Raw genomic sequence first — 27593 nt, 5'->3', positions numbered from 1 at the left:
GGCGAGGCTCCTGTTGTTACTGAATCAATTGCTCACAGAGAGCAGCACTTTGAGATAAATTTTGCCCATTCTTACCAGAGAGCAGTGCTGTTTCATAAAGTCATGGCATAGCTCAAATGATTCTCTGTGTGCTGTATACTCTATGCTGTGCCACAGTTTGTTTATAAACACTTTCCTCGCGTTATCAGTTCTTTCTTGCATTTTCCCGATGCTCGCGACTTCAGCTTTCAGTTTTCAGCAATTTTTACTGTGTTAAATCTTTGTGCTGTAATTTCAAGTGAAAATTAATAGCCCTGGATATTATCTTAATCACGTACCGTGATATTGACGCCCACTTTCGTGCCACTCCGGTTGATATAAATGGTTAGACCAACTGCTTGGTTTTTTTCACAGAGACAAGGATTTGTTGAAATCTCATATCCTCCAATTGTCTTCGAAATACTACTTCAGTCGAAACTTAAGTTTTTGTTCCTCTTTCAGTCTTCTCTCATTACACTTGAACATCTATGCTCCTCTTTGCATACATATTTTCAATTTAAGATCAATCATTCTTGTCTTCTGCAGTGACGCGTAAATTAACGGATGTTATTCATTTACCTCTCGGTTCCATAAAATATAATACCCTTTTGTGGAGGTATGTTTCATGTGTTGGATGAGTGAGTCTCTTTTCAGAGCTCGGTGTTTAAGAGTAGACATGAAATGTTGTGCTGGCGTTGGAGAGGATCCCGGAAAGCATGGCTGCTTTTGTTAGCCATCACTCTTTCAGTCATGTTCATTGGTTTTTGGAATCTGGATGCCGATATCCCCACCTCTGCAAATTATAGAGATGATTGGGTCAATGTCAGGTCAGTAATTTTTCAAGATGTTTTTGAATTTACCTCTCAAGTTGCTCGGAGATGAAGGTAGAGCTCGCTCTTTGGATGTTGGGACTAAAGTCAAGTCTTGTTCGTATCACTATTCAACATTAGTGCCATCTAAGTGATTGAATTAATCTGATGAAGTGCCGATTTGGAGGTAATGTTCGTCACAACATACGAAACTCAGAGAAAATACACTGAGGTGTTGATTCATTGAGAAAGGTACATTTCCACATCTTAGGAAGTCCAATCAGAGTACCCCTAAAGTTGTGACACGTACAGCATATGCCTGTGCCTTACTTTAGCCTTATTTTCTGTGCCTGATGTGGGTATGTCATAGCTATTTCTGAAGGTGACTACCTCACCTCCACCTTCTGTATTTTCCCTATACATATGATGAGCCAGCAATGTCTACATTTCAAAACTTTATTTGTTTTATTCAATTCTTTACTGATGCATTGCACAAGAAATTCAAATTTGAGCACTTTGTAATTTATATGATCATTTACCAAGGGGCAAAATAATATATCCTATTCTTTACTTCAATCAAACATCCCAGGTTATAAGCACTACTTAAGCACCTAGCAGTGCACAAGCATTTTTCCCTCAGCTGGGTTGTGTCGGTGCATTGTTAAGGAGTAAATAAAATGCCCATTTTATATGCCCCTCTCTCAGCCTATTTGTAGTAAGTGCAATCCGTAGTGGTGAAATAAGTCTCTTGATCAACAATTACAACCTTGAATTTCCTGAATGCATAACCCGAGTTCCAGTTTCTTGCCACTTCCGGGTGCAAAAGGTGATTTTGCCGCACTCTCTTGTTTGTAATTTTTTTTCTTAATCCGAAATTGTTTTATACCTACCTATGCTTGAAAAACCTCGCCAAATTCGCCGCCCCCTTAAATTTTCCGCCATGGGCTGGCCGGGGTCCGAGCCCCCCCTCCCCCTCTAAATCCGGCCCTGCTCTGCGGTGCCTCCTCCACCTTAAGAAAGAGAGAGAAATGAACATGCAAGTACTCTCAGTTCCTGTTTGATCATTACTGTAAAGGCTAAATTAAGGAGCTCTGGGTAACCGTGCCTCTGACGGCCTTTTGAAAATGAAAACATTTCATGCAGGCATGTTATAACATAGTTTTTGTTTGAAGTTGGTGCTTTAATTTGTGAGGCTACATCCAGTTCCAAGCTAGCTTGTTAGTTTACCCATCGTCTGTTTTCTCGGTGAGTTTTTCATGCTCCATGAAGTTTCCGTTCCTAAGAGGACGGTACGTGGTGGATGAGGCGCGGCGCGAGCTCTGAGCGTAGGAGCTCCTTACTAAAACGTAGACTTTCGTGGCGTGGCTCCTCAAGACATCGTTGCAAGTTCTTACAAAAACGAAATTAGTTTTTAAACAGATCTCATACGTTGAGATTTTATGCCGAGTATATTTTACCGCCACAACCATGCAGAGGGCCCAAGAACTTGAAATCCAACCGGCATTCAATGTGAAGCGCTGTTGGAATTTCCTCCCCCTTCAAAAATGTATGAAACCCGAAAAGTATACACTTGTTTCTCTCTAATCTTTTCCATCGTCATTCTCATCATCTACGATGCAAAAACGCTCAGAGTACCTGAAAAAACCGATTTTTTGCTGAACTTTGACGGATTAGATTTTTTGAAGTACTTATGCGGTTTGTACCTGTTTGTACCTATAACAATGTAATTAATTAATTAATCAATTATTAATAATTACGAGGGCTGTCCCAAAAGAAACCGGACTTTTGTCATAGAAGGCGAACCGAGCGTCGCAATGAAGTTTTCTTGAGCTTGTTTGAAAGCTGATAAGCTACTGGACATGCTTGTTTTTATAGAATGCAAAAATTCGTCTTGGTAAGGAAATTACACGCTTCGGAATAAAGGAAAGTCAAACTCGAGTTGCGATTTTTGTCTTTATTTCAAGAAAAATTTAGATACAACTTAAAAAAAAAAACCCCAGGTTTTAAGTTAAAAACGTCGTTGCTCTCTTATTCAAATGCTTAAAAATAAGGAAATTAACATTTTAAGCAGCCCACCAAGTCATCACCTATCCCCTTCAAAATACTCGCCAGCTTTGTCGATGCATTTTCGCCACCGTTTCTTCAATTGGGAGAAACACTGTTTGAAATCCTCAGGTTTGAATACTCGCAATTCCTTCAAGGTGAAACTCTTAATCGCGAATATTACAATAGTGTTCTGAGACGATTACGTGAAAATGTCCTCAGAAAAAGGGCCGAGCTTTGGAGAGAGAATTCCTTGTTTCTGCATCACGATAATGCACCTGCCCATGCATCCCTCCAAATTGGCGAATTTTGTGCAAAGAATGCCATGAGTGTCCTCCCTCACCCCCCTTATTCACCTGACATGGCTCCATGTGATTTTTTCTTATTTCCACGACTTAAATCTACCTTGAAAGGTCGACGTTTTCAAACCATTCCGGAAATTCAAGAGAACACCTTGAAGGAATTGCGACCATTCAAACCTGAGGATTTCAAACAGTGTTTCTCCCAATTGAAGAAACGGTGGCGAAAATGCATCGACAAAGCTGGCGAGTATTTTGAAGGGGATAGGTGATGACTTGGTGGGCTGCTTAAAATGTTAATTTCCTTATTTTTAAGCATTTGAATAAGAGAGCAACGACGTTTTTAACTTAAAACCTGGGGTTTTTTTTTTTTAAGTTGTATCTAAATTTTTCTTGAAATAAAGACAAAAATCGCAACTCGAGTTTGACTTTCCTTTATTCCGAAGCGTGTAGTTTCCTTACCAAGACGAATTTTTGCATTCTGTAAAAACAAGCATGCCCAGTAGCTTATCAGCTTTCAAACAAGCTCAAGAAAACTTCATTGCGACGCTCGGTTCGCCTTCTATGACAAAAGTCCGGTTTCTTTTGGGACAGCCCTCGTACAAATCCTTTTACGCACAGGGCCGGATTTACCTACTTGCCGCCCATGGGCTGCCTGCATTTTTCGCCCCCTTCTCATTCGTTAAGTGAACGTGCCAGAGGGGGAGGGGTGTATGAGATGCGTTTACTCGTGTTGGGCACATTTCTTGTGAAAGCCCTGTCAACGCTAACAAAATTTCACGGAACTTTACGCGAAAGTTAAGTTCCGTAAACCCATCCCTGTTTGGACAAGGCCTTCCATTTATAACAAACGAATGAAAAAATATGAAAGAACGAATATAAATATGGTTTAATAATTTTAACTTCCGCCGCTGCGCCGACCGCACTGTGTTTGGCGCAATGCGTGAAGTATTCATGCAGGCTTGTATGCGCTGTGCATTTCCCGCCGACCGTTGCAGACCGCACTGTTTGACGCAATGCGTGAAGTATCCATGCAGTCTTGTAGGCGCTATGCGTTTCCTCGTATGGCTCCTCGTACTTTTCCTCTGCAGTTAATTTAGTTCTTTAGCCGACTAGGAATATAGGGCCAGAAGAGGTTTCACATTCAATTTGACCATCCCCTCGAAAAATGTCTATGACACCCGGACCAATTTAGTTTATCAAATATAGAAATAGCAAATGTAAAAAAAAATCGGAAAAACAGCTTAATAAAAATAAAGTAAATCGCGTAAGTGCAGCCATATTTCGTTCTTCTCGAGGCAGTCAATTAATTCGTCGTCTCCCGGAGGAAGGAACGTATTTTCATTCCTGAGTCGCAAAATTGACTCGAACAATTCAATATTTTACAATAAAGCACTTGCGCCTTTTTGTCTTAAATTCCTCTGATTTTTCATGAGATGTGAAGAATAACCAGTGAAATTTTCAGTTAGGAGTGTCCGAGATTCTCCCGGCAAAAATGCAATTTGCGAGGGAAAATTTGGCAACATTGTAATGTAGTTACGTTCTTTCCTCCCTGAAGCGATATTTTTGCTGCGTGTGACTGTGAGGCAAAATCGACTCAAATTCCACATCTGCTTAACAACCTAACACCTTCTTGATGCTAGCAACCTACACCTACGTGTATCAGTCAAAATTAAATACTCGCCCATCAAGATCCGACACCTTCATCTATCCCAAGCCGTCCTCGTCGACATTCGTACACGCATGACCGGAAAATGATTGCCAATTAATTGAAAATTCTCGTGGACTCGGCGTTACAACTGGTAAGTCCTCTCTTCGGCGAAGTCAAAATATTGACGCGCGCGGCTCATCGGAAATGAAATTAATGACGGTATCAGACGAATGATTACTCGAAGCAGCCACCCGTGAAGCATAGTCGAGCCTCAGTGATGGAAAGATTCAAAGTAAATCGATGACAATAAGCCCGTGGCGACGTGTAAAAATGACGGTGTGACCGCTACTGCTCCCTCAGAGATGATAGCGGCAAGGGGCCCTGTGCTTAGAGCAAGACCAATCCACACAGGTCAGTCATTGCGCAGCTTTTTTGAAATCCACTCCCCCATCCGGCCCTAACTCGCAGCACTCAATGCTACGTCACAATGGGTGCTCCCATAAGAAATACATTATTGTATGCACTCAATACTACGTCACTGCGCAGTAGAGTACCAAAATTCGTCCTCGGGAATGACTGACCTGTGTGGATTGGTCTTGGCTTAGAGCGGAGATACGTGCAATTTCCAGGAGCCTCGGTGCTTCCTTTGAATATTTTCAGAGGACTCGGTGCTTTCTTTAAATATTTCCTGGATTATTATTTCAGTCTCGAAAAAATAAAAAACTGTCTCTTTTAGTCGACTTTTATTAGACGTCCAATTTAGTACAGTGGACAAAAGTGTAAAATTTAGTGACAAAGTGTGAAATTTAGTACAGTGGATTCGAAATTGAATAAGGGAATCGGCTTTTTCTTCGAATTAGCGAGGTTTCGAAATAAAGAGAGTTCAAATTAAAGAGATTCATGTGGAGAAATTTCGAATAAGAGAGGCTCGAATGTAGAGAGGCAAATGGACGGATTTACGTCAAAAGGAACCAAAAATATCGGTTTATTTCTTTACGGAGGTAAAAATTACACTAAGTTATTATTAAGTATTAATTATATATATTCAATTTTAAAACTATTAATTACATGTTTACATTTTGACAATCCTATCAGCTCTTTCAGACACCCAGGTACATAAACAGTTGACTTCGAATTGTAGAGGGAATGTACCGTCTTATTTCGAATTATAGAGGGAGGACCATATTTACTTCCCACACTTCGAATTACAGAGAGAATTTTCGTCGCAATTTCGAATTATAGAGGGCCGCGCCAGCTTAAAAATTTCGAAATAACGAGGGGAGAAAAATGCATTGATTTTCTTCGAATTATCGAGAGATTTTCAAGAGAAACGGACTTTCCTTCGAATTAACGAGGTTTTCGAATTATCGAGAGTCCACTGTATTGTGGACATCTACGAGTACTTTGTAAGTCTTGCGACGCGACCAAGATTTCATTTTCACATATTATTTACAGGATATTAATTATCTTACAACCAAGTCATTAAAAAAAAAAAAAAAAAAAAAAAAAAAAAAAAAAAGACGCGGAAAAATATTATTTTAGAGCTTATTTTGAGAAAAATGCTCAGTACAGCTTTTGGATAGGTCTTCATCTAAGAGGTAAGTTGTACTTACAATCTTTACAACACTTCATGCCTGGACCGAAGATGTCCACGATTAATTTTGGACGATATTAGCGGAAAAGAAGACGCGACTGAAGCAGATGCAGAAAGTTTAAAATCTGAGGCTAAACTTTTTACGGCAGAACATGGTATTGTCTCTCCACTTTTATGAAGAAAGGCTCGAATTCGAGTGCGAGATTAAGGGCTCATTCATTCCGACGTTTTTGCAATTCAAATCATCGTTTCTTTACTTTCGGATGTTGAGTTCTATCGCGAGGAGTGAGCCAAAGGTTCTCGATTCGTGAATGTGTTGCGTAGAAAATGAACTGTTTTTACATTAATGTGTTCGATATGTCTTATAGTGTTAAATCGTGGTGCGCTGCACGGCAACGGGCTGTCGTGAGTACCTATTCGCTCCCTTAATTCATACTGTAACGTGTAAAGCTCCGTTTGTAATGAGAAACACGTTTCCGAGTCGGTGATCACTCTAACCGTTCTCGAGAGGCTAAGCTGATGCTGATAGACCAATGCAGCTATCTGTCCGTTCGTTGCTGTGTTGCCGTCTTTTCCTGTCCTTTTCCGAAACAACTTACGCGCTTTTGCGCGGCACTTGATGAACAGGCGAGGGAAGTGACTCGACCGCCTGAAAATTGAACAACACACAAAATTAGACAAAATGTAATATCCTCCTCTTGGGTCTTTGCCCAATGGTTGAGTTTGGTATTATGATTTTATCAACTTTTAACAAAACGACGTATATCCGTCTCATCCAGAAGTGTCATTACCTAAAGAGAAGACTCACGTCATCCGTAACCTTTTTCCCCTTCTTACTTTCTCGCCTCCCTTATTTTAGGAGAACATTTCCGAGTTGATTTCTTGAAATCCTCGTATACACCGCAATTTAAAAGTTATAATAACTGCGTGACACATTCAACTGGTTGTAGAACAGAGAAAATATATTTTAGAGACCTCACCCTAACATTCTAAGCAGTACGTTTGGAGTCTATAACGCTAGTTTTCGCGTGACGATGAGTGATAAGCAATTTGTTGAACAAAAAATTCGCCAAATGAATATCGGCGAATATCGGAGTGAGCGGAACTATAGGAAGTAAAGTAGTGCGGGGTCTCTATAATATACTGCCTCTGTTGTAGAAAAATTCGGCAACTGTTGCGGTGTAGAGGTCCGTTGATTCAGGGAAGCGGTGGCGCGTCGCATCGCGCACCGGTTCCGCAGATTGGCCGCGGCCCGGCCGCCGGCCGCAGAACCTGGGCAAAGACGCAAGACCAGCTTTATGGCCATGGCCGTGGCGGCTCTAGTGGCGAGGTGTGAATGATCGACTATCGATGTATCTCCATTTGAAGTTATGGTAAAGAATCGATTATTAAGGTGTTCGTTGCGAACACCGAGCATCGATCTTTCTCCATAGGTTTAAACGGCAGATCAATCGATATATCGCAAAGCACGCCATGCCACTGGCCAGCAGCGGCAGCAACACGTTCGTGAGTAATGGACCAGCCAACTGTGCTCCATTCAACTCATCATTCCGCGACCAACTCGCTGCAATTATTCCTCCTTCACCCCGTACAATCAGCATCGGCCAGCGGCCGCGGCAATACTACCTCCCTGAGGAAAAACGCCGTATGCGCCTTCAGACATGGCCGATTTCCCTACATATAAGACGAATGAAAGATGAATTTTTAGGGGAAATTTTGAATATTTCCTTCCGATTCTTCCGGAAATTTTATTCGCGATATAATCTTACGTATCTGAAATTTTCAAGGGAAATATCAATAGTTGTTGTCGAAAATGAATTTTCTAGCGAGAGAGATTTTGCAACGTCCGAATTTTAATACGGCGCGGCGGTTTTCCGCAGAATATTCAACTGGATTCGGTCAGGCGTCCGTGCCCCATGAAATCACACCCGGATTTGTTCCTCCGTGATATTAAAGATGAATTTACAGATATACCGGATACCCTGGTAAAAATTGGCGATAAGAGCTGCGTTTCAAAATACCATAGGAATTCTTATAGCCGGCTAAAGAAGGCTACAGAAAATCATATAGCTGGCTGTAGAATGGGGAGAAAATCATACGGCCCGGCTATACGAAGCGATAAAAAAGTATGCAGCCGGACTATAGTTCCTATCGCCGGGCTTTACACTTTATCGCCTGGCTTTTGCTTTTTCGCCATCGATTGTAAAAGGCTATAAGAAATTGTGTAGAAATTCGTGTGCTTCGGAAATCATTAAGTTAGATACGGAACCACCTTAATATTTACAAAACACACATTATATTTTCCTTTAATACATATTTTTTTTCATCAATTAAAATGAGAATAATCCATACAGGATGTGCAAACCTTTCAAAATCATGAGTTGAATAACGCTGACTCCGCCAGATTAAATATTAGAGCCTAACACAAAGCGGAGCGGCGACGCACTGGCGCCTACAAACCTAACAGGGATACTTCACGCATTGCGCAACGCGTGAAGTATCCCTGTTAGGTTTGTAGGCGCCAATGCGCGTCTCGCGCTGGCTGCCCGCCTGCCGCGCCGCAGTGTGCCACGGCGCTTGAAGCAACTATTTCACACCAGACCAGAGGTATTGCACAGTATCATACGAGACTGAAGGCGGTCTAATATATTAGGAATGGCAGGCATCCATCAAAAGTACGGAGCTTTCCTCGCAAAATAAATCAAGATACTACGGCCCAAAAAGAGAGCAGTAGTCCAAAAACTCACTAAGTCCTAGCATCCGTAATTAGTAACGTTTAGCCTAAACTTTATCGCCTGGCTGTTGCTTAATCGCCATCGCGGCTATAAAAGGCTATAAGAAATTGTGTAGCCGGCCATAGAAGCTATTGGAAATCTTACAGCCGGCTGTAGGTCTATGGTATTTTGGAGCAAAGATTCCTACTGCCAATTTTTACCAGGGTAGTAAGAGCGAATTGATAATCTGTCAGTCATCTTATCATCTTTACTCAAGAAAATTCTTCTGGGGCTGCTCCGAAGTAACGTCGGGAATGTTTTCTGATTTTCTTATTCCTCCCTCCTTGTCTAGTATACCCTCTTTCCCACCCACCCTGATTTTCAGAGGAGGCGAGTTTTCAGTCTGTCCTGCGCCATCTTCCCCCGAAGTATCTGATTCTGCAGCCTTTATGGGCCATTTTTGGGGGGCGTTAACCTCAAATGAATTTGGTTCGCTGTATTGAGCCCATATATTTAATGTTTCCCTCTCTTTTATTCCAGATTGGGCAAAGACCAACGACAGTATGTTGATCGCAAGGGTATCCACGTGGTCGTTGGGCACTATCTGGGAGATGTCGCTGGAGATGGGCCCTCTCCAAATCTTACGGAAGGTAAGCATTGGTTTTCTATTATTGTCATACTAATTAGTCCGGTGTCATTTTACATTTGTGATGACTTGTAAGTCGTCTGGAGACCACTAGAGGCGGATCCAGCAATTTGACAACACCAGATTTCCTCCATTTATACCTATATTAAATAATCAATTCCTGTCGGAGCACCTAGCCCCTTCAAAAATCGATATATTTCGATAGGTTTCAACGGGCGAACAACGTCGCCAATTTGCTGGATCCGCTAATAGACCATCCGCGCACTAGTACCTACATCCGTCAGGCTGAAATTCAGAATTTTAGATACCCCCTCCTCTCCCTTTGCTTAACGCACCTGTTTCTTTTTTCCTTCGTTATGTCGGTCACACGTATTAAATATGCCATTTTCTGATCTTTCTCAATAGTAATAATACCACTTCTCATACTTTTCGCATGAATCTATATAAATTTACTCGTATAAATGATTTCCAGCGATAATTTGTAATTAATTTGTCTCATATGTTCGAAAATAGTGAAAACTAAACTAGTGACAATTCCCGTCTTGCTACTGTGGAATCACCCGATAGTTTTGTTACATTTCCTAGTAGGTTTTTCGGGAAAATTCAGGAAATTTTGTTGTAAACGTGATTGGCTCCCATGCCCTTGTTATACTTCGCATGCGTCCTTGTGGAGGTGAATTTTTGTAACAAGGGGGAAAATGTTCGAAGCCAAATGGAGCTCTTGCATGTGTCAGGAATTTGCAATTTAAGTACTGATTTCTCAGTAAAATTTCACGAGAAACACGATGGTGCCGCTGGTATTCTTTAGAACAAGCTCCAAAACTCAAAAACGTTCTCAAAGTTGAGGCCGTAATGTAGGGGATAGCCCACGCAACCCTATGAGGGTCCACCCTTATATCAAGTCAAACTCTTCATCCAAAGGTAAGGAGCAAATCGACGGTGAAACTACCAAACCACGTATCTCGGTTTGCGACGTCGCAGACTTCCTGTCATACTTTATTTTTTAAATGAAAAACTACTTAACATCCAGTCTTGAAAATTTCTGTGATTTTTCCTCTTTGTGCGGAGAAAATTCCGTGAAAATTTCAAGGAATGATATTAATTTGGTCTACTCCAAAAAAATAAAATGTGAGCGTAGATTTTTAAACACCGCGAACGAGATACGTGGTTTGGTAGTTTCACCGTCGAAATACATTGTCGGGGTTGCCACTTAGTTTGGGGACCCCATAACTGAAAACGCGGCAACCCGCAACCCTATTAATTTGCTCCGTATCCTTGCATGAGGAACTATTGACCTTATATAGAGATGGACCCTCAAGGTAGCTTGTGATATCCCCTCCATCGCGGCCTCAATTTTGAAATACTTTTTGAGTTTTGGAGTTTGTTCCAGAAAAGAGCCATTGGCGCCGTCGTTTTCCTCGCGAAATTTTACGTAGAAATCAGTACTCAAGGCGCAAATCAACGACGTAAGTTCGCAATCACATAATTATCTCGTTTGCGGTGGCTGAAAATGTCCGCCTCCGTGTTATTTTTTTAAAGGAGAACAAATTGACATCATTCATTGAAGTTTTTACAGAATTTTTTTCGCACAGAGAGGAAAAATCAGGGCAGTTTTAAAGAATTTCCGTTCAATAGTTTTTCTTCTAAAAAATAAAGTATGACAGGAAGTCTGCGACGTCGCAAACCGAGTTATGTGAATTCCTGACACCTGCAAGAGTTCCATTCCTCTTGTTCGGGGGCCTCCTAAAGGCACTTATTGAGAGGCGTTCCTCTCGTGAAATTCTACGCAAACTCCCATTTAATGTTACAACTCTGATACTTCGTATCTTAACCTGAGGGCCTGAGGCGCGAACCGTAGCCGATTCCGTGACTCCAAAATCCACCCACGCTACGGTCCGTTGCGGATTGCGTACCATCTATACAGGGTGTCCCAAGATTAAGTAAGAATATTGAACGAGTCGATTCTTTAGGTCAAAAGTAGACGTTTTTGTGGTACAACTTTTTTTCCAAAAACGCTTTCCCTGGAGGCCACCCCCCTCCCCCATTTAATTCCTATTATCTCAAAAACGATGAGTCATAACGAAAATACGAAATACATTATCTCAATCTTTTTCAACGCTGAATCTTTTGGTGTCGTCAAAAAACAATTTTTTTCGCTGGAAACATTAATTTTGGCTACTTTCAGGTTCGATACCCCCCTAAAACCCCCCTTAAAATACGTTTTCTCTTTTTGGAGGTCAAAAACGAAAAGAACGCTAAAAATTACCCTCATTTGCCAATTTTCATTAATATTGGTCAATAAACACTGCCACAGTGTTAAAAAGGCGATTTTTTTTCTCCAACTTCGGGGGGCTGTGGCCCCCAGGGGAAGCGTTTTTGGAAAAAAGTTATATGTCTAAAACGTCTTTTTTTGACTCGAAGAATCGACTCCTTCAATATTCGCCCTTAATCCTGCGACACCCTGTATAATCTACCATCCTATAAAGAGGGAATCCTCGTTGCTCTCATCTCTCGTGCGGTCGCGCCCGGCGCCACGCGGTAACCTCTACAGCTACACCATCACGGAGCAGAGTCGATTTGGAAACGAGTGTGGCAACGCGAGGCCGTGTAAAGGGGATCTAACTTGAGTATCTCATCACTAACGCTCTCTGTTGGTCAGGCGTTCAACGCTCATCATTGATCTTTCTTTCATTTCTTCAGTGCATTAAAACTCCCATTTAAACCTGTGTAAAAATACTGATAACTCTTTTTATGGATCTGTCCAACCGTTTAAAGGATAGAAATCGCAGGCGATATATAATCCTATCGCTTGTTTTCATTTGTATTAGATTTTCCGCCGTGTAAGTTTATACGGCTTTCTCAAAGCGGCCGATCTCACAGACCAAGTTTTCTAATGGACTCGGTACAAAAGTTCGATGCGCGTTCGCTCGAACCGTGGGAATCCGGTGGCTACGCGCGCCGTCTAGGCAGCGTCCAATCCTATTCAGTTCGTTGTATTACGTTTACACACACTAAGTAACTCGTTCATCGTTTAATAAACCCTGCGTGCAGTAGCCAGCCACGATTCCTTTTGACCTCTTATCTCCAACCATATCTTCGAGTCTTAATGAAGACTGGTAGGGATGGTTGATGTGTGAAGTATTTGCTAATATCGCGTAATGAAGTTACAGGGTGTCTACAAGTCTGGAAATAGTACTGATTTTTTAAGGGCGGTCCGGAAGTACTGAAGAAGTGCAGAAATTCCGCAAAAAGGTCCGGAATTTTTTTAAATTTTTTGTCACTTTTGACGCAATTTCAAATTTTTGAAATTTCTCGAATTTCGTCTAATGGAGGTACTGAAAAAGTACGGAGAGGGGGTACTGAATTTTTTGATAAGGCACTGAAAAAGTACTGTAAAAGTACGTATTTTTGATCAGCCTGTTTCAGTAACCCTGAGTTAATTTCGTCAGTGAGCACAAACTTTCCAAAATAGATATTATTGTCGGCAAAAACTTAAAATTCGGCCCTTCATTAATATCTAATAGATAAATAATAAGTAAAATTATGTAATAAAAAAAAAAAAAAAAAAAAAAAAAAAAAAAAACCCAGAAACTATGGATCTAATAACTAAGTAAAATGGATAAATAAATTGTAATAACAATGTTAATAATAAATTAAATGAACTGAAAGCCAGTAATAACGATACCGCGATGAACTCACTCGTTCCTTTATTGGCCTCCGAACATTCCTTTTCGGAAAGGTAGGACATCCTCTCTTTTTTAAACTGAAAGTTCCATCGAGGGCAAACTTTTCGCATCGTCAGAAATGCTTGATGAAGGAGCGAGTAAATGATTTATCTGAGTTAATTTGCATTATTTTAAAGTTGTTAAAATGAAAAGCCCTGGAGCCAAATATGTTGGCCCTCTTGCTCTAAAATGCAACATCTAACGGCGAGCCGAAAATGCACCGCCCAACAATGAGGATTCTCAGAATGTACATATTTATTCTTAGAATATTTATACACGCCCATTTGTCTTACAAAATTTAGCCCGTGGCCTTCTCGGTAGACGGTATGTATTTCTAACCGTATTTCCTTTAAACTCCTCCACATTAAATATGTTGAGACATCGACAAGATATTCTTGAAGTATCAAAAGGCTCCGCCACATTCGTCGTTCTTAGGTCAGAAAGTGTGGAGCCGCAGCCCATATTTTAGGAGGTCCATGTTATAATAAAACAACAAATGTCGTAATACATTTAAACAATCAAAGTAGTTTTCGGAAAATTGACAGTTTTACGATAAAAATCAGTCATAGTTTACCTCAGTGGCACAATGAGTGGTGCTGGAAGTAAGTTGAGCTGTGAAAAAAACTACCCTCGATTAATGCCGCGTGCGACAAACAATTTCATAATAACCTGGATGCAACTATTCGAGCCCCACGGATGTCCGTGTTGCATACGTATGGAAGTTAAGGCGTTTTGATTCTCCAGGCACTCATCACCTGGCACGACACCCGCTGCGAGGCGCGGCAGCAGCGGATTGTACAGCGAGAATCCCAAAATGAAAAAGAAAAAAGAAAAGAATCCTGAGAAATCCAAAATGATAGAGCGCCTCAATCCTTCGTTTACATACCAAAGACATCAACTAGGTGGTACCCACGGAATAGTTCCACACATGCGTGGGATATGAGCAATTTGCCCTAGTAAAAATTGGCGATAGGAAATACCAACTCAAAACACCAGGAATTATTAAAGCCGGCTAAAGAAGGCAATAGAAAATCATATAGCTGGCTGTAGAAAGCGGAGCAAATCATATAGCCGGGCTCTACGAAGCTATAAAAAAGTATGCAGCCGGGCTATAGTTCCTATCGCCGGGCTTTACACTTTATAGTCATCGGCTATAAAAGGCTATAAGAAATTGTGTAGAAATTCGTGTGCTTTGGAAATCATTAAGTTTGATACAGAACCACCATAATATTCACAAAACACACACTATATTTTCCTTTAATACATATTTTTTTTCATCAATTAAAATGAAAATAATCCATACAGGATGTGCAAACATTTCAAAATCATGAGTTGAAAAACGCTGACTTCGCAAGATTATATTGGAGCCTAACACAGAGCGGAGCGGCGCACAGTGGTTTTTTTAGCGGCAAAAACCCCATTTTCCCAAGAACATTTTTTATCACAAAAAATGTCATTTTCCTTCTGCTAAGGGTTCACACTAACATAAGTCAGTAGTATTTTTTACTGTCATTCATTTTTAAGATTGCTGCAGGCTGCTAAAATCAGAATTTTTATCCTGTAGAAGATATTCGCGGCCGCGGCGTGCTGCCAGCGATAAGCGCGCACCAGCGCCTACAAACCTAACAGGGATACTTCACGCGTGGCGCAATGCGTGAAGTATCCCTGTTACGTTTGTAGGCGCTAAGGCGCTTCTCGCGCTGGCTGCCCGCCCGCCTCGCCGCAGCGTGCCACGGCGATTGAAGCAATTATTTCACACCAGAAGTATTGCACAGTATCATACGACATTAAAGGCGCTCCAACATATTATGAATGGCAGGCATCCTTCAAAAGTACGGAGCTTTCCGCGCAAAATAAATCAAGATACTACGGCCCAAAAATAGAGCGGTAGCTCAAAAACTCACTAAGTCCTAGCATCCGTAATTAGTAACATTTAGCATACACTTTATCGCCTGGCTGTTGCTCAATCGCCATCGGCTATAAAAGGCTATAAGAAATTGTGCAGCCGGCTAGAAGCTATTGAAAATCTTACAGCCGGCTTTAGGTCTATCGTATTTTGGAACACAGACTCTACTGCCAATTTTTACCAGGGTGTTTCTGCCTCAGTTTTGATAGAGCGATATGCTTCACATAATTTGTAGAGCAACTTTTTGTGTCTTCTCCGTAGTACGAAACTAGAATTATATGCGCTCTACCGTTTTGGTTCGCCGCCGCGCTGCGCTGCGGGTGAAGTGGTGTGTGATGGAGAACCAAAACGCCTTCAACTCCGTGCGTATGCAACACGGACATCCGTGGAGTTCGAATAGTTGTATCCAGGCGTTATAATGAAATTCGTTTGATGTTCGTCGCATTCGACACTAACTGAGGGAGCTTGACTTGTTGTAACTTAATTCCAGCGTCGCCTATTGTGCCGACGAAAGGAGACTATTGCTGATTTTTATCGGAACATTGTCAATTTTCCGGCAAATTAATTCATTGTTTAAATGCATTACCTACAACGCTACCGGTCCGCAAAATTGCAAAATAAAAGACACTTAGGTATCTGAGAAAGATTCACACAAAATCCTTGGTTTGGAAGGTTTGGTCTCCCCATCTTGTGGAAGTGTACGTTTGATGTTCAAGTGCAAACCTCTCAAATAACAATCTTGGACGCCGGCCTAAAGGTCCTCGCACAGAATATTAGTTGAGGCGTTAACGAAAAAGCATGTATATGTTTCTTCTTAAGACTTCCTTTATTCAGGGATTTCTGCTTTTTGAGGTGAGTCTCGACACTCTCTCTTGCTGTCAGACGCACATTTTTCACATTTGTCAGTCGAAAAAACTGTTCCAACGGTATGTGTTTTGATCTATTTACACGTGTGGAAAGTAATGTTTTTATCTTCAGTATGTATGATAAAATGTTGATTCTTTCTTTTTCATTATTTTTTACTTTTTTCTCTTGACACAGAGCTGATGAACACAAACATGTTTGAACCAAAACCAAGGGAGGGTTTAAACGGGCAACCAGTATTCATTCCGCCACACTTGTCTCAAAAAATGAAGCAACTGTACCATATCAACAGGTTTAACCTGATGGCCAGTGACCGTATACCTCTCAATAGGTCGTTACCAGATGTTAGGAAGAAGAAGTAAGTGTTTTTTCCCTCTTTTTTTTACAGGCCAGATTTTTTGACAACGATCTTAGCCAATCATCTCCAGTGGCGATTCTAGAAAGTTGGCAACACTGTTTTTCTTCCATTTAAATGCACGTAAAATAATCGATTCTGGTGATTGATATTTATAATATACTTAAATGGAGGAAAAACAGTGTTGCCAACTTGCAACATCCTTTTTGATCATCTTGGGGTGGATAATGAGCAATTTCAGCAGTCCAGTCCTTGATAATTTTGCTGGCATAGTTCTCACCCCGCTCCTGTGACAGGAGTTTTCTGTCGGCCATTCTGCCAAGTAGGCCCTGAGACCCCCACCCCGTCCCAAATTAAATGCATTTTTCTTGTGATCGCAAAAATTTCTCCCGACTTCCTTTTCAGTGATAATTACTGTATAATCGACGGTGCTAGTCGGCAATCACATAACTCGGTTTGCGACGTCGCAGACTTCCTGTCATACTTTATTTTTTAAACGGAAAACTACTCAACGGCAATTCTTTAAAACTACCGTGATTTTTCTCCCCTGTGCGAAAGAAATTCTGCAAAAACTTCAAGGAATGATGTCAATTTGTTCTCCTTTAAAAAAAAAAAAAAAAAAAAAAAAAAAAAAAAAAAAAAACAACATAGAGGCGGAGATTTTCAGACACCGCGTACGAGTTATTTGCCGACTTGCACCGTCGATATGTAAAGGTCATTAGTCCAGTAACGCATAGTCCAGTTTTCACCGTCAGTAAAAACCGAAAAATATCAGGAAATTCGACGTCATCAGGAAAATCAGTAATGGGTCCGGAGATTGTGAGTACGCCAAGCATTTTTCAACTGCATGCAGTTTAGCACGTACAAAAGTGAAACATTTGATTCAATTCACCAAAGATGTATAGGTTTGGAAAATCAAACAAGTGTCAATTTATTCGTGCAAAAAGTCAGGGAATTTCATTTGAAATTTCAGAAAAAATCAGGAAGGTATCAGTAAAATCAGGAATGAAATTTTAGTAGGCACTCTGATAGTATTTCGATGGAAGGATCAATCATCGAAGTTACACTGTTCAAGTTTACACGCGACTCGTGAAAATTATCTTTTTTATCGTGCTATGTCGAAGACCTCCTTTAGTCTTCCTTCGCATCACACAGGGTTAATTCCCACAGTCAGGGAATACCGGAGAAACCGGGAAATGTCAGGGAATTTTTAAAAGTCAGAGAAACCCTGGGGAAATGTCAGGGAAAATGACGGAAGTGTCAGGGAAAAATTGTTGAACATCTTTTTTTGTTTTCTAGAATGGGTTTGGCGTTTCGAACAACAAATTTTGCACAAATACTATTTTTAATTATGTCCTTTTGACCATTTGGCGTATCTTCAATTGTCAGGGAATTCCACCATTTGTCAGGAAAATCAGGGAAATGTCAGGGAACTTCATTTTCTAGATTTGGTGACAAACCTGAATTCACAAAGTGAATCTTGTGAGGCCCTCCACGGGAAAGAGGCTGTTCAGAAAACGACTAAGAATTCGCACATAACGTCGCCTCTCTGACGTAAAGGGCGTATCTCGATTTTTGCATGAGCCTTGCTCTCTGTGCAACTGTATGCTATCCGCGGCTCATGCAAAAATTGAGACACGCCCTTACGTCAGAGAAGCGACGATAAGATGGATAATACTGGGAGACTCGTATGTTTTTGTAGGTGCTTAAGTAGAGCGGTGGACGTATCGAATCTGCCGAGCAGCTCGGTCATAATTGTCCTGCACAATGAAGCGTGGTCAACGCTCCTGAGGACAGTGCACAGTGTGATAAATCGGACGCCGGGACATCTCCTCAAAGAAATCATCCTCGTTGACGATGCCAGCACCAGAGGTGAGCACTGAGCATGGACATCAGCTCCAGCTTATTATCCCCCACTAACTCTACCGCGCTGAGTAAGAACGCCGTATGAGCCATCGGACATTGCCAAATTTCCTTCGACAATGCACGAATTTTCAGGGGAGTTGGTGAATATTTCTCTTCCAATTTTTCACAGGATTTCGCTCGTAATTTGATCTGAAAAGTCTGAGAATTCCGAAGAAAAACATTCAAAAATAAGTAGTTTCAAAGAGAAAATTTGGCAACGCAAGTCTGAAAATTCCGAAGAAAAACATTCGTGGCTTTCTTCAAAAATAAATAGTCTCAAGGAAAAAATCTGGCAACGCTCGAATGTTTTTACGACGTTTTTACTCCGCATGGCAGAACTGTAAAAGCATCCTCATGGTGACTCGTTCGCCGTCACATCTAGCGCCCGTTGTCTTATTTTTTTTTTTTTTTTTTCCTGATGGCTTATTGGCTTTATGTCTAGACCTGCAGCCAACTTTATTGTCTTAATTTTACCCACTTAATTTTTGCTACGCTGAAGCCCAAAATGATCGTGTCTTTTTCTAGCGCAAATCAATTTCTCAGAAAATAAAATTAACAACAAAAAAAAAAAGTCGCTCTTCCAGTTTGAAAGACCTTCACCCCCCCTTTTTTTGTAAAATAAGGTCATTTTCGGCTCCGACGGCGATTATTAGGTGGAAATGATAATGTACTTCGAAAGAAACTTTTCCCAACCTAGCCTAGGAAAAAAGGTGGAATCGACTAAAAGGTAATTCTTTCCACTCTTATATTAATGATGGTGATGATGCATTTCCTCGTCGCCATAACGTTCAACATTTATAATTTTTTATTATCACTGATTTCAGCTTTTTTAAAGCAGCCTCTAGACGAATATGTTGCGAAACTACCTAAGCCTACGCGAGTATTGCGGTCCAGTGAGAGAATTGGGCTAGTCAAAGCAAGAATGTTGGGAGCCAGACAAGCAGTTGGTGAAATCCTAGTATTTCTTGATGCTCATTGTGAATGCACCATAGGTAATTTCCTTATTTTTTTCAGTTGAATTGAAGCTCTTCAAGCAAAGACTTGAGTCTTGGGGAGTCTGAGGAGTCTTATAGTCTGAGGATTAATTTATAATTAACTATTTTACTCTGATTTTTCTCCATTTCCTTCAATCATTCTAAACTTTGTTTTTTTTTTTTTTTTTTTTTTTTTTTTTTTTTTTTTTTAGCTTGAAGGATTCTTTGACTTAGAAACGTGAATAGGTGCAAAAATTTGAAACAGCTAGCGTGCAAGAAAAGAGAAAAAATCACACCGTAAACACGCAAGGCCGGATTAAGGGGGTATCCACATGGGCCGCGGCCCATGGCGGCAAATTTTGCAATTTTTTAAATGTAGGCATAAAAAAAAAATCGGATTTAGAAAAAAAAATTACAAACGAGAAAAGGCTACAAAATCTCTCATTTCCTGAGAGTATAGTAATTTCTAATTTTGTCGTCTTTCAGTGATACTACAAGAGACAGCACCTTTAATTAGTCGAGTTAAGAGAGAAACCAAACACGCAATTAGTCCTGGAACGGCGCGACTTAGGGAGAAAATGATGACGAGGACTTGAGATGAAAAGGAGAAGCCCTCGGCGCGGCAATCGGCATGTAACACATATTAGCGCCTACAAGACTGCACGAAATACTTCACGCATTGCAGCCGCACACAGTGCGGTTATTGTGGTCAGCGTGAAACGGATAGCGCCTACAAGGATGCATGAATACTTCACGCATTGCGCCGCACACAGTGCGGTTATTGTGGTCAGCGTGAAACGGATAGCGCCTACAAGGATGCATGAATACTTCACGCATCGCGCCAAACACGGTGCGGTCAGCGTAAAACGCATAGCGCCTACAAGACTGCGCTTCGTGCATTTTCGTGCATCAGTGAACTACAAGTCGCGCGGAGCTTCCCCTCCCTCCCGCACCTTTCATCGAAGGCTCTGTCGCCACTCTGTCTGGTGCTACCTCACATCCTTTGTGCCGCGCCGCAATCGCTGAGGAATTTGCGGAAGCGCCAGGGACTAGACTATTTGATTTCGTTTCCGAGAACTGATGTACTTATCATCTGTCTCCTTCACTCCTGACCCAGTGACCACCCACGTCGATGTAGAGGAACCAGTGCATACCCTTCCCCGAATGCGATTCTGACGCGGCACACATGGTTTCCCACTGATTTTCAACGAGGGATTCGAATCTGAGCTCAGATGTTGACTGTCATGCGTTCTAATATTTCCAGGGTACGAAATACGCGCTGAGGCCGCGCCATACATAAGTTCGACCGGCCCCAAAGTAGCAAAGTGCAACGAAAATATTGTAATTAAATTGCAATTTGATTTCAATACAATTGTAATTTCTTTACCATGAAATTGCAATATTTTTACATCATTTCGTCGATTTATGCAGATTTTACAGAATCGACAAAGAAAATCCATGAAAAAACCCAATCTACTCCACTCCACTCCATTCCATGAGAATCTTCATGTGTCAGAAAGATAGGCAATATGTAACGCATTGAAAATTTGCAACTTACTTATTTCAATTTTATTGCAATAAGTTTCGATAAACGGGGCCCCTTCAAATAGGAGCTAGGCAACACACACAGCACTCAGTGGAATTGCAATATTTTTACAACGTAATTGCTACTTATTGCAATCTGTACTACTTGGGCCTTGTGCGAAAACGTCCGTTTGTCTGTGGCAGTTATTTAGAATTACAGTAGTGTCGCTGGAGTCGGAAAATGCGTCACTCCGATTGCGACGCGACGTTGCAAGTCTCCGCTCGTGTATTATTTTTTAAACGTAAATTAAGGGGCCATCCATAAATTACGTAACGCTTTTAGGGGGAGGGGGGTCGAAGACAGCGTTACGCAATTTTGTTTTTACGTGATATAGGACCTGCATCACAAAGCGTTATGGGGGGGGGGGGGGTCAAAAATTCCGAAAAAAAGAAAACAGGAAACGAGAATATAACTAAAACTGAGAATGAACGGCCGTTTTAAGCACACGCAAAATGTGATTCCAAAGTTCGTCAGCTGGCGTATCTCTTTAATTTAGAATTGATCATGAGCATGACCAATTGACCATGCCTATAACATTCCATGACATGTTTGTTTTTTTACATATTTCCAAACATCAACTTTGTGTGTTTACAGGGTGGTTGGAAAGTCTTGTAGAAAGAGTGCACGAAGATAGAACGCGAGTTGTTTGTCCTGTGATAGATATTATTAGTGATGAGTCTTTTGCGTACATACGCAGCTTTGAGCTTCATTGGGGTGCTTTCAACTGGGATCTTCATTTCCGGTGGTACACTCTTGGAGGATCTGAACTTTCTAAGAGGAGACAAGATCTCACAACACCCTTCAAGTAAGTCCTAAGTTTGGTTTGAATATTTTCGAAATTACCTCAATATTTGCTCATAGAGAGCTAAGTCAATCCAAAATACGTTTAAGTCCACCTCAAAATATTATTTTTATTCTATTCTATTAAAAATATGTTCTTTGATGTTCATTTTATCGGTGACTGTTTTGCAATGATACAGTCTCTGGTTACACATTCACAAATAGACGAAAATAAGTTCATTTTCAAAAACAAGATTAAAAAGAATTTTTCACATTTTTTAATGCAAAGAATTAGGGTAAAAAATCATTCCCTGCATTTTGATCCTTTTCAAAAATTTATCCGAACAGAATATTTCTGAGAAAATGTACAATTTGAGGATAATTTAGGAAATTATTTGACAGTTTTTTTCTCTTTTTTCGTGCTTAACGCTCTTATGAGGGAAATCATTTACCAGGGAGACCAAGCCTGTAAACTTTCTCTTAGTTTCAAAAGAAAGATTTTTCAATTTTCTCTCTACTGCTGAGAAAAAAATGTATTAATTACCTCTGGTATCTCATTCAGTTGTCAACTAACCGAAATTCAAGTGACACTCTCAATTGTTCTTCTTTAAGAGGTTGTACTAATCAGATTGCTGTAGTTATTGACTTTTTTTACATTCTATTATGCCTATCAAAATTTCCATTATGCCTGACATTATGGTTTTCTTTTTCTTTATTGCAGGACTCCGGCAATGGCTGGAGGTTTATTTGCTATGGATAAAAATTATTTTTTCGAAATGGGAGGCTACGACGAAGAGATGAAAATTTGGGGTGGTGAGAATCTAGAGATGTCTTTTAGAGTAAGTCAGTCAACATTTTTTGTACAAAAAATTAAGTTTCAAAGAGCAAAAAATTATCATAATTTTCATTTATTTCACCTTACACTGTTAGACGTTTTGCGTCACTTCACTGCATGTACCGGCGAGGCGTCCTCAGTACGTTCACATGTTCGCCTTCGCTCTGCATGTATAGGCAATTTCTCGACGTCTCTGAAGTTAAATAGGAGCTTACCAGTCCCTCTTGATTTAAACATCCATTAAAACCTTACTGTCCTTGTACAACTCTTCTTGTTATCCGATTTTTTGGTCTCTCCTGCATTTTGGCTGACTGGCAGGTAACGCACAGCAAAAACTTTACCTACCTCGCGAAAACCTGATAACTGTGTCCCTGTACATACATACGTTTAGTGGCATTGAAACTTTCTGATCGATAGTCCACCATGTTAGCCAATTGTATTATCGATTATTATCTCTCTGTTCATGCTTTTTAGATATGGCAGTGTGGAGGGAGTATTGAAATAGTTCCTTGCTCACATGTTGGCCACTTGTTTCGAAAGTCATCTCCTTATTCTTTTCCTGGTGGTGTCACGTCCATTCTTTTTACAAACTTAGCCAGAGTTGCATTAATTTGGATGGATGAATGGAAAGAATTTTATTTTAAATTTAATCCCGGTAAGTGATCTCGTATATACTGCAGTTAAGATATGAAGTAATATTTTGCTCAACCACAATAATTGTTAGACAAATTGGAATATTTAAGATCTGTTGTTGATCAGATGTTCACGTTGTCCGCCTGATATAGAAAAAAAAAGGGTTTAGTTCAGAATTTATTTATCAAAAAAATAATTTTACATTTAAAAAATGCTAATGAAATTCAAATTCAGGAAAGAAGAAAAAGGGTATCGGAAGAACAATGCAGTATAACAAATGGATATAATTTTGAGTATTGAATTACGTGTAAGATATACATGATTTTGTTCATTTGTGGAGAATAAAAATTGAATCATCATGAGAAGAAGTGGTAAGCCTTTTTGGTAACCAATAACATCGCTTGTCATGACTTTGGCTCTATCATACTCTCTGACGGAACAAGTCCATGAGGACCAGGCTAATGGGAAAGCCGGCCCTACCCAAGAATATCTGTGTGTTTTACATTTCTAACAATAGTTTTTTGGTCTGTGTTTACATTTTTAGAAGCTGCCAGCTTGCGTGACAAGCAAGCTATTAGACAAAGAATAGTCCTTAGAGAGAAACTGAAATGTAAAAGTTTCAGTTGGTATTTGGATAATGTTTGGCCCCAGCATTTTTTCCCCAAAGATAATCGGTTCTTTGGACAGGTATGGATTTTCTCTTTCTTGTCTTTTTTTACTTACATCCCTGAAAAATTGGAGACATTTTCAAGTAACTTTCTTTTTTGTGATACACCTAATGACATTCCTGAAGAATTTAGTCCCTTTCATGCTGTAGATCACTGATAACTTTCTTTTTATCTCATTGATTGCGGTAATTGTTCTTGTGAAACAGTTGCCAATTTACAATCACAATCTTTACGCAACACTCCAAGTTGCAATAATGTGTAGCCTTGGAGAAATTTTGTTTCTGAGCCTCAAAGTTAGAGGATATAATTCAAAATAGTCAAGAGAGCCAATTTTGTGCAGAGCTGCTTCAAATCTTACATTTTCTCTACATTTTTTTTCATTAATTTAGACTTAAAACTTTCATTAATTCACCTATGGCTTTCACCTGAACTTTCAGATTCAGCATATTGCATCAAATAAATGCTTGAAGAAACCATCCGGGAAAGGAAGTCTAAACCAGCCAGTAGGTCCAGCCATTATTGAGCCTTGCATTAAAAGTGACACACCCTCTCTGACGCAAATCTTTGTGAAGGATCAAGGAGAGTCTTTTATTGGAACTGATGATTCTGTTTGTCTTGACGTGCCACCTCGTGAGAATGAGCAGACACAAATTGGGGTACGATTTGTGGCGTGTTCATTTTTACCCACTCAGCGTTGGAAATACAATGAGAAAGTAAGAATTTTCTCTTATGATTTTTTTCTGCATCTTACAATCTTTAAAAAATTTAACGTCATTGTTTTCAATTATATTGAAGTATCAAAGAGAAAAGTAAAGCTTTCATCAAGGTTCGAGCACATGTAGACCCCAATAAAGAGGAGAACTCTCCTCTGTAATTTGCAGTTGAAAGTGAACACTAGTTCCATTTTCAACATGTCTAGATGAATACTAAACATAAACAGGATTGAATAGCATTTATGTACTGAGCGCTTTGTATCATTTATTTGATTTGGGCATGATTTATTTATTTATTTATTTTTTTAAAGTACAGAAGACTCTGGATTATCCGGACTAGTTGGTGCCGGGCCCGATCTGGATAATAAGGGAATCCGGATTTCAGCAGAGTCAACGGTGAAATTTTATCCCAGGCAAGTGCCACCCAGTTTATAACGTCGACCATATCTACTTTTTTCAAGTTACATGGTTGCAAAATCAATCCGGATAATCGAGAGTCCGATAATACAAAGCCGGATGATCCAGAGTCCGGATAATACAAAGCCGGATGATCCAGAGTCTACTGTAAACTAGAGAGTACACGGTTATATACTTTTTTCTTTTTCATTCCTGAAAATATTACTTGTTCATCACTTTGTTTTAATGGTATTTTACTATTTTATTGCCACCTTAACAGACGCAGCAGCTGGAACATGCTGATAGTGGAATGTGCTTAGATATTCCTGAAGTTGTATCTAGTCCTCAAGATGTATTTGTCACGGAGTGTCAAACAATCCACAGTCAACGTTGGGCCTTTTTACCTGTGCCTTGGAAATAATTCCTCTCGCCTAGCTGATTGATTTTCAAGTCCGTCCATTTCATTTGATTAATTGCTACAGTTTCTTTATTGTTATAAAAAATATTTACCCTTGTTGATACTTTAAATTATTGTAGATTATTGAAACCGAACAACCTCCAAAAGCTTATTTTGTAAAGACGTTTGTAAAATTGTTTATACACTCCATTGTTACTTTTATTTATCACCCCTCAAAGTAACTAGGACTTTGAGGAGGATCGCGTATTCTATGTCTTTAGTCATTCACACAAGAAAGAATGATTTGATAGTTCCTTCTTATGTTAAACATTGTTTCAGAGTGCACAGGCACCTAAATACATTACATTCAACAATTACACAATTATGTTTAAACTATCTACCATCAGTGCGCAGTAGGGTCTCAAAACCCGTCCACAAGAATGACTGACCTCTGTGAATTTGTCTTGGTAGGATTCATACTTTATCAATGAGATGAAGGAAGGAGCGATTTTTTCTTCCTTCTTATTTTTTCCTGTGATGAGAGTTTCCATGCCTGAAATTAATCCTGGATGGTGGTTCATATTTCATCTTATCACTTTTTAAAATTTGGCCTCTTCTCCTGTTGTATGTACTTATTTTTTCAACATCAATACTCATGCAATTATTTGCCATTATTTTATCTTATTTTCTGTGTGATTTTGTGCAAGAAATTTTTCTGTTGATCGCTCCAAACTTTACTTTCTCAGTCAATAGGACTTTTCAATTTTCATGGTGAAAGGAACATATCGAAAAGATTCTCTCGATTTCGGAATGCATGAAAGAATTTAAAAATACTTCAACTGATTATTTACGTTTGATCGAGTTTTTATACAATGTAAAGCAGACATATTGTTGCAATTAATGCTATTTAATTAGAAATTTGATCTGTTTGTTACTAAAAATAATGTTCATTACAATTCTGTTTGTTTTTATAAAACAGGATATCTCTAGAACATTTTGATGTCCATCCCAGAAGTGTTGAGTGTATGTCAGGAATAAATAAATACACATTTTTTGGGATAAGTAAATAATGGGCACACTCATTCAGTATTTACAATCAGGTTTTCCCAGAAAGTTTATGTTATTTGACTGTAAATAATTAGTTGATACTAGTTAACATGGTAAGATCTGACTTCAAGCAAAAGACTGTTATTTTCAAAATGTGACAATTTTTTTATTGTTTTTCTACTGCAATTTACATTATGTTACAAATTTTTTGAACAAAAGAAATACTCATTTATGATACTGCTCCAAAACTTGTTTAAAGCACAAGTAAGTACCTGGAAATCATTGAAAGTGTAGAATTATTTTTGTCTATGTTTCAATTTTGTCTATTTTTTAATAAATTATTTCTAGATTATATTTCTTTTTCAACAATATCATTATTGCAAACTTTTGTGATAAAACCAGTCAAGAAACGCAATCTACAACAGGTATCTTGGGGGCAATGCAAGTGTTGCATCGCGTCTGTGCCCTCTGCGAGAACAGCTCGGAGAATTTTTTTCAAGATCGCCTTCAAATATGCGTCATACCATTAACGATGCTTCTGATAGGGTGGCTTGAAATATGCCGGGCACCGTGAAGGCGCTTTACATCAGTACAATTTACGAAACTTGGTAAAGGGGTAGTGTTCGTTTCAGATTTTGTTGTTTTATCCCCTTCCCCTCCCTTTTTTCGTAAACAAAATTATTCATTGAAAATTTTTCACATCTTTTATTGATAATCAAATTGATTCCATCTAAAGACGCACTGTTGAAGTCAGAATTGGAACCGCTGAGTTATCCCTGAGTCGCTGCATAGAGAAAATACAGAAGGTGGTAGCACTGCAGAGCGAATGCAGGTGTTGAGGACAGTTAAAGGTGAAATTTTAAAAAACTAGGCAACTTGAAATTTGGAAAAAAATCGTTTTCAGCTATGGATTTAAGCGACCTATTGTCAAATTTCCAGCTAAATCCATGCCCAAATATACTCAGGATTGTGAACACGGCGAATGCCCTCGTTTTGAGTCATCATCAACAGCCTCCGTTCTTAAGCATATTATGAG

The 27593-nt window shown here is 39.7% G+C and overlaps 1 protein-coding gene across 1 annotated transcript; it reads left to right on the top strand.

The window, feature by feature from the left end:
- Nucleotides 1–136: 136 nt before the first annotated feature.
- LOC109035547 (polypeptide N-acetylgalactosaminyltransferase 13) lies at nt 137–26911 on the top strand. The gene is made up of 11 exons (XM_019049216.2): nt 137–845; nt 9669–9778; nt 16447–16627; nt 18327–18496; nt 19354–19521; nt 21683–21893; nt 22590–22707; nt 23178–23358; nt 23881–24023; nt 24442–24717; nt 25394–26911. The coding sequence occupies exons 1-11, from the start codon at nt 700–702 to the stop codon at nt 25532–25534; spliced, it is 1845 nt and encodes a 614-aa protein (XP_018904761.1). The 5' UTR covers nt 137–699; the 3' UTR covers nt 25535–26911.
- Nucleotides 26912–27593: the final 682 nt, after the last annotated feature.

Source organism: Bemisia tabaci, chromosome 1 (genome assembly GCF_918797505.1).
Source record: "Bemisia tabaci chromosome 1, PGI_BMITA_v3".
Classification (NCBI taxonomy): Eukaryota; Metazoa; Arthropoda; class Insecta; order Hemiptera; family Aleyrodidae; genus Bemisia; species Bemisia tabaci.
The sequence above is the reverse complement of the archived record's forward strand: the minus strand, read 5'-3'. Positions and strand labels throughout refer to the sequence as shown.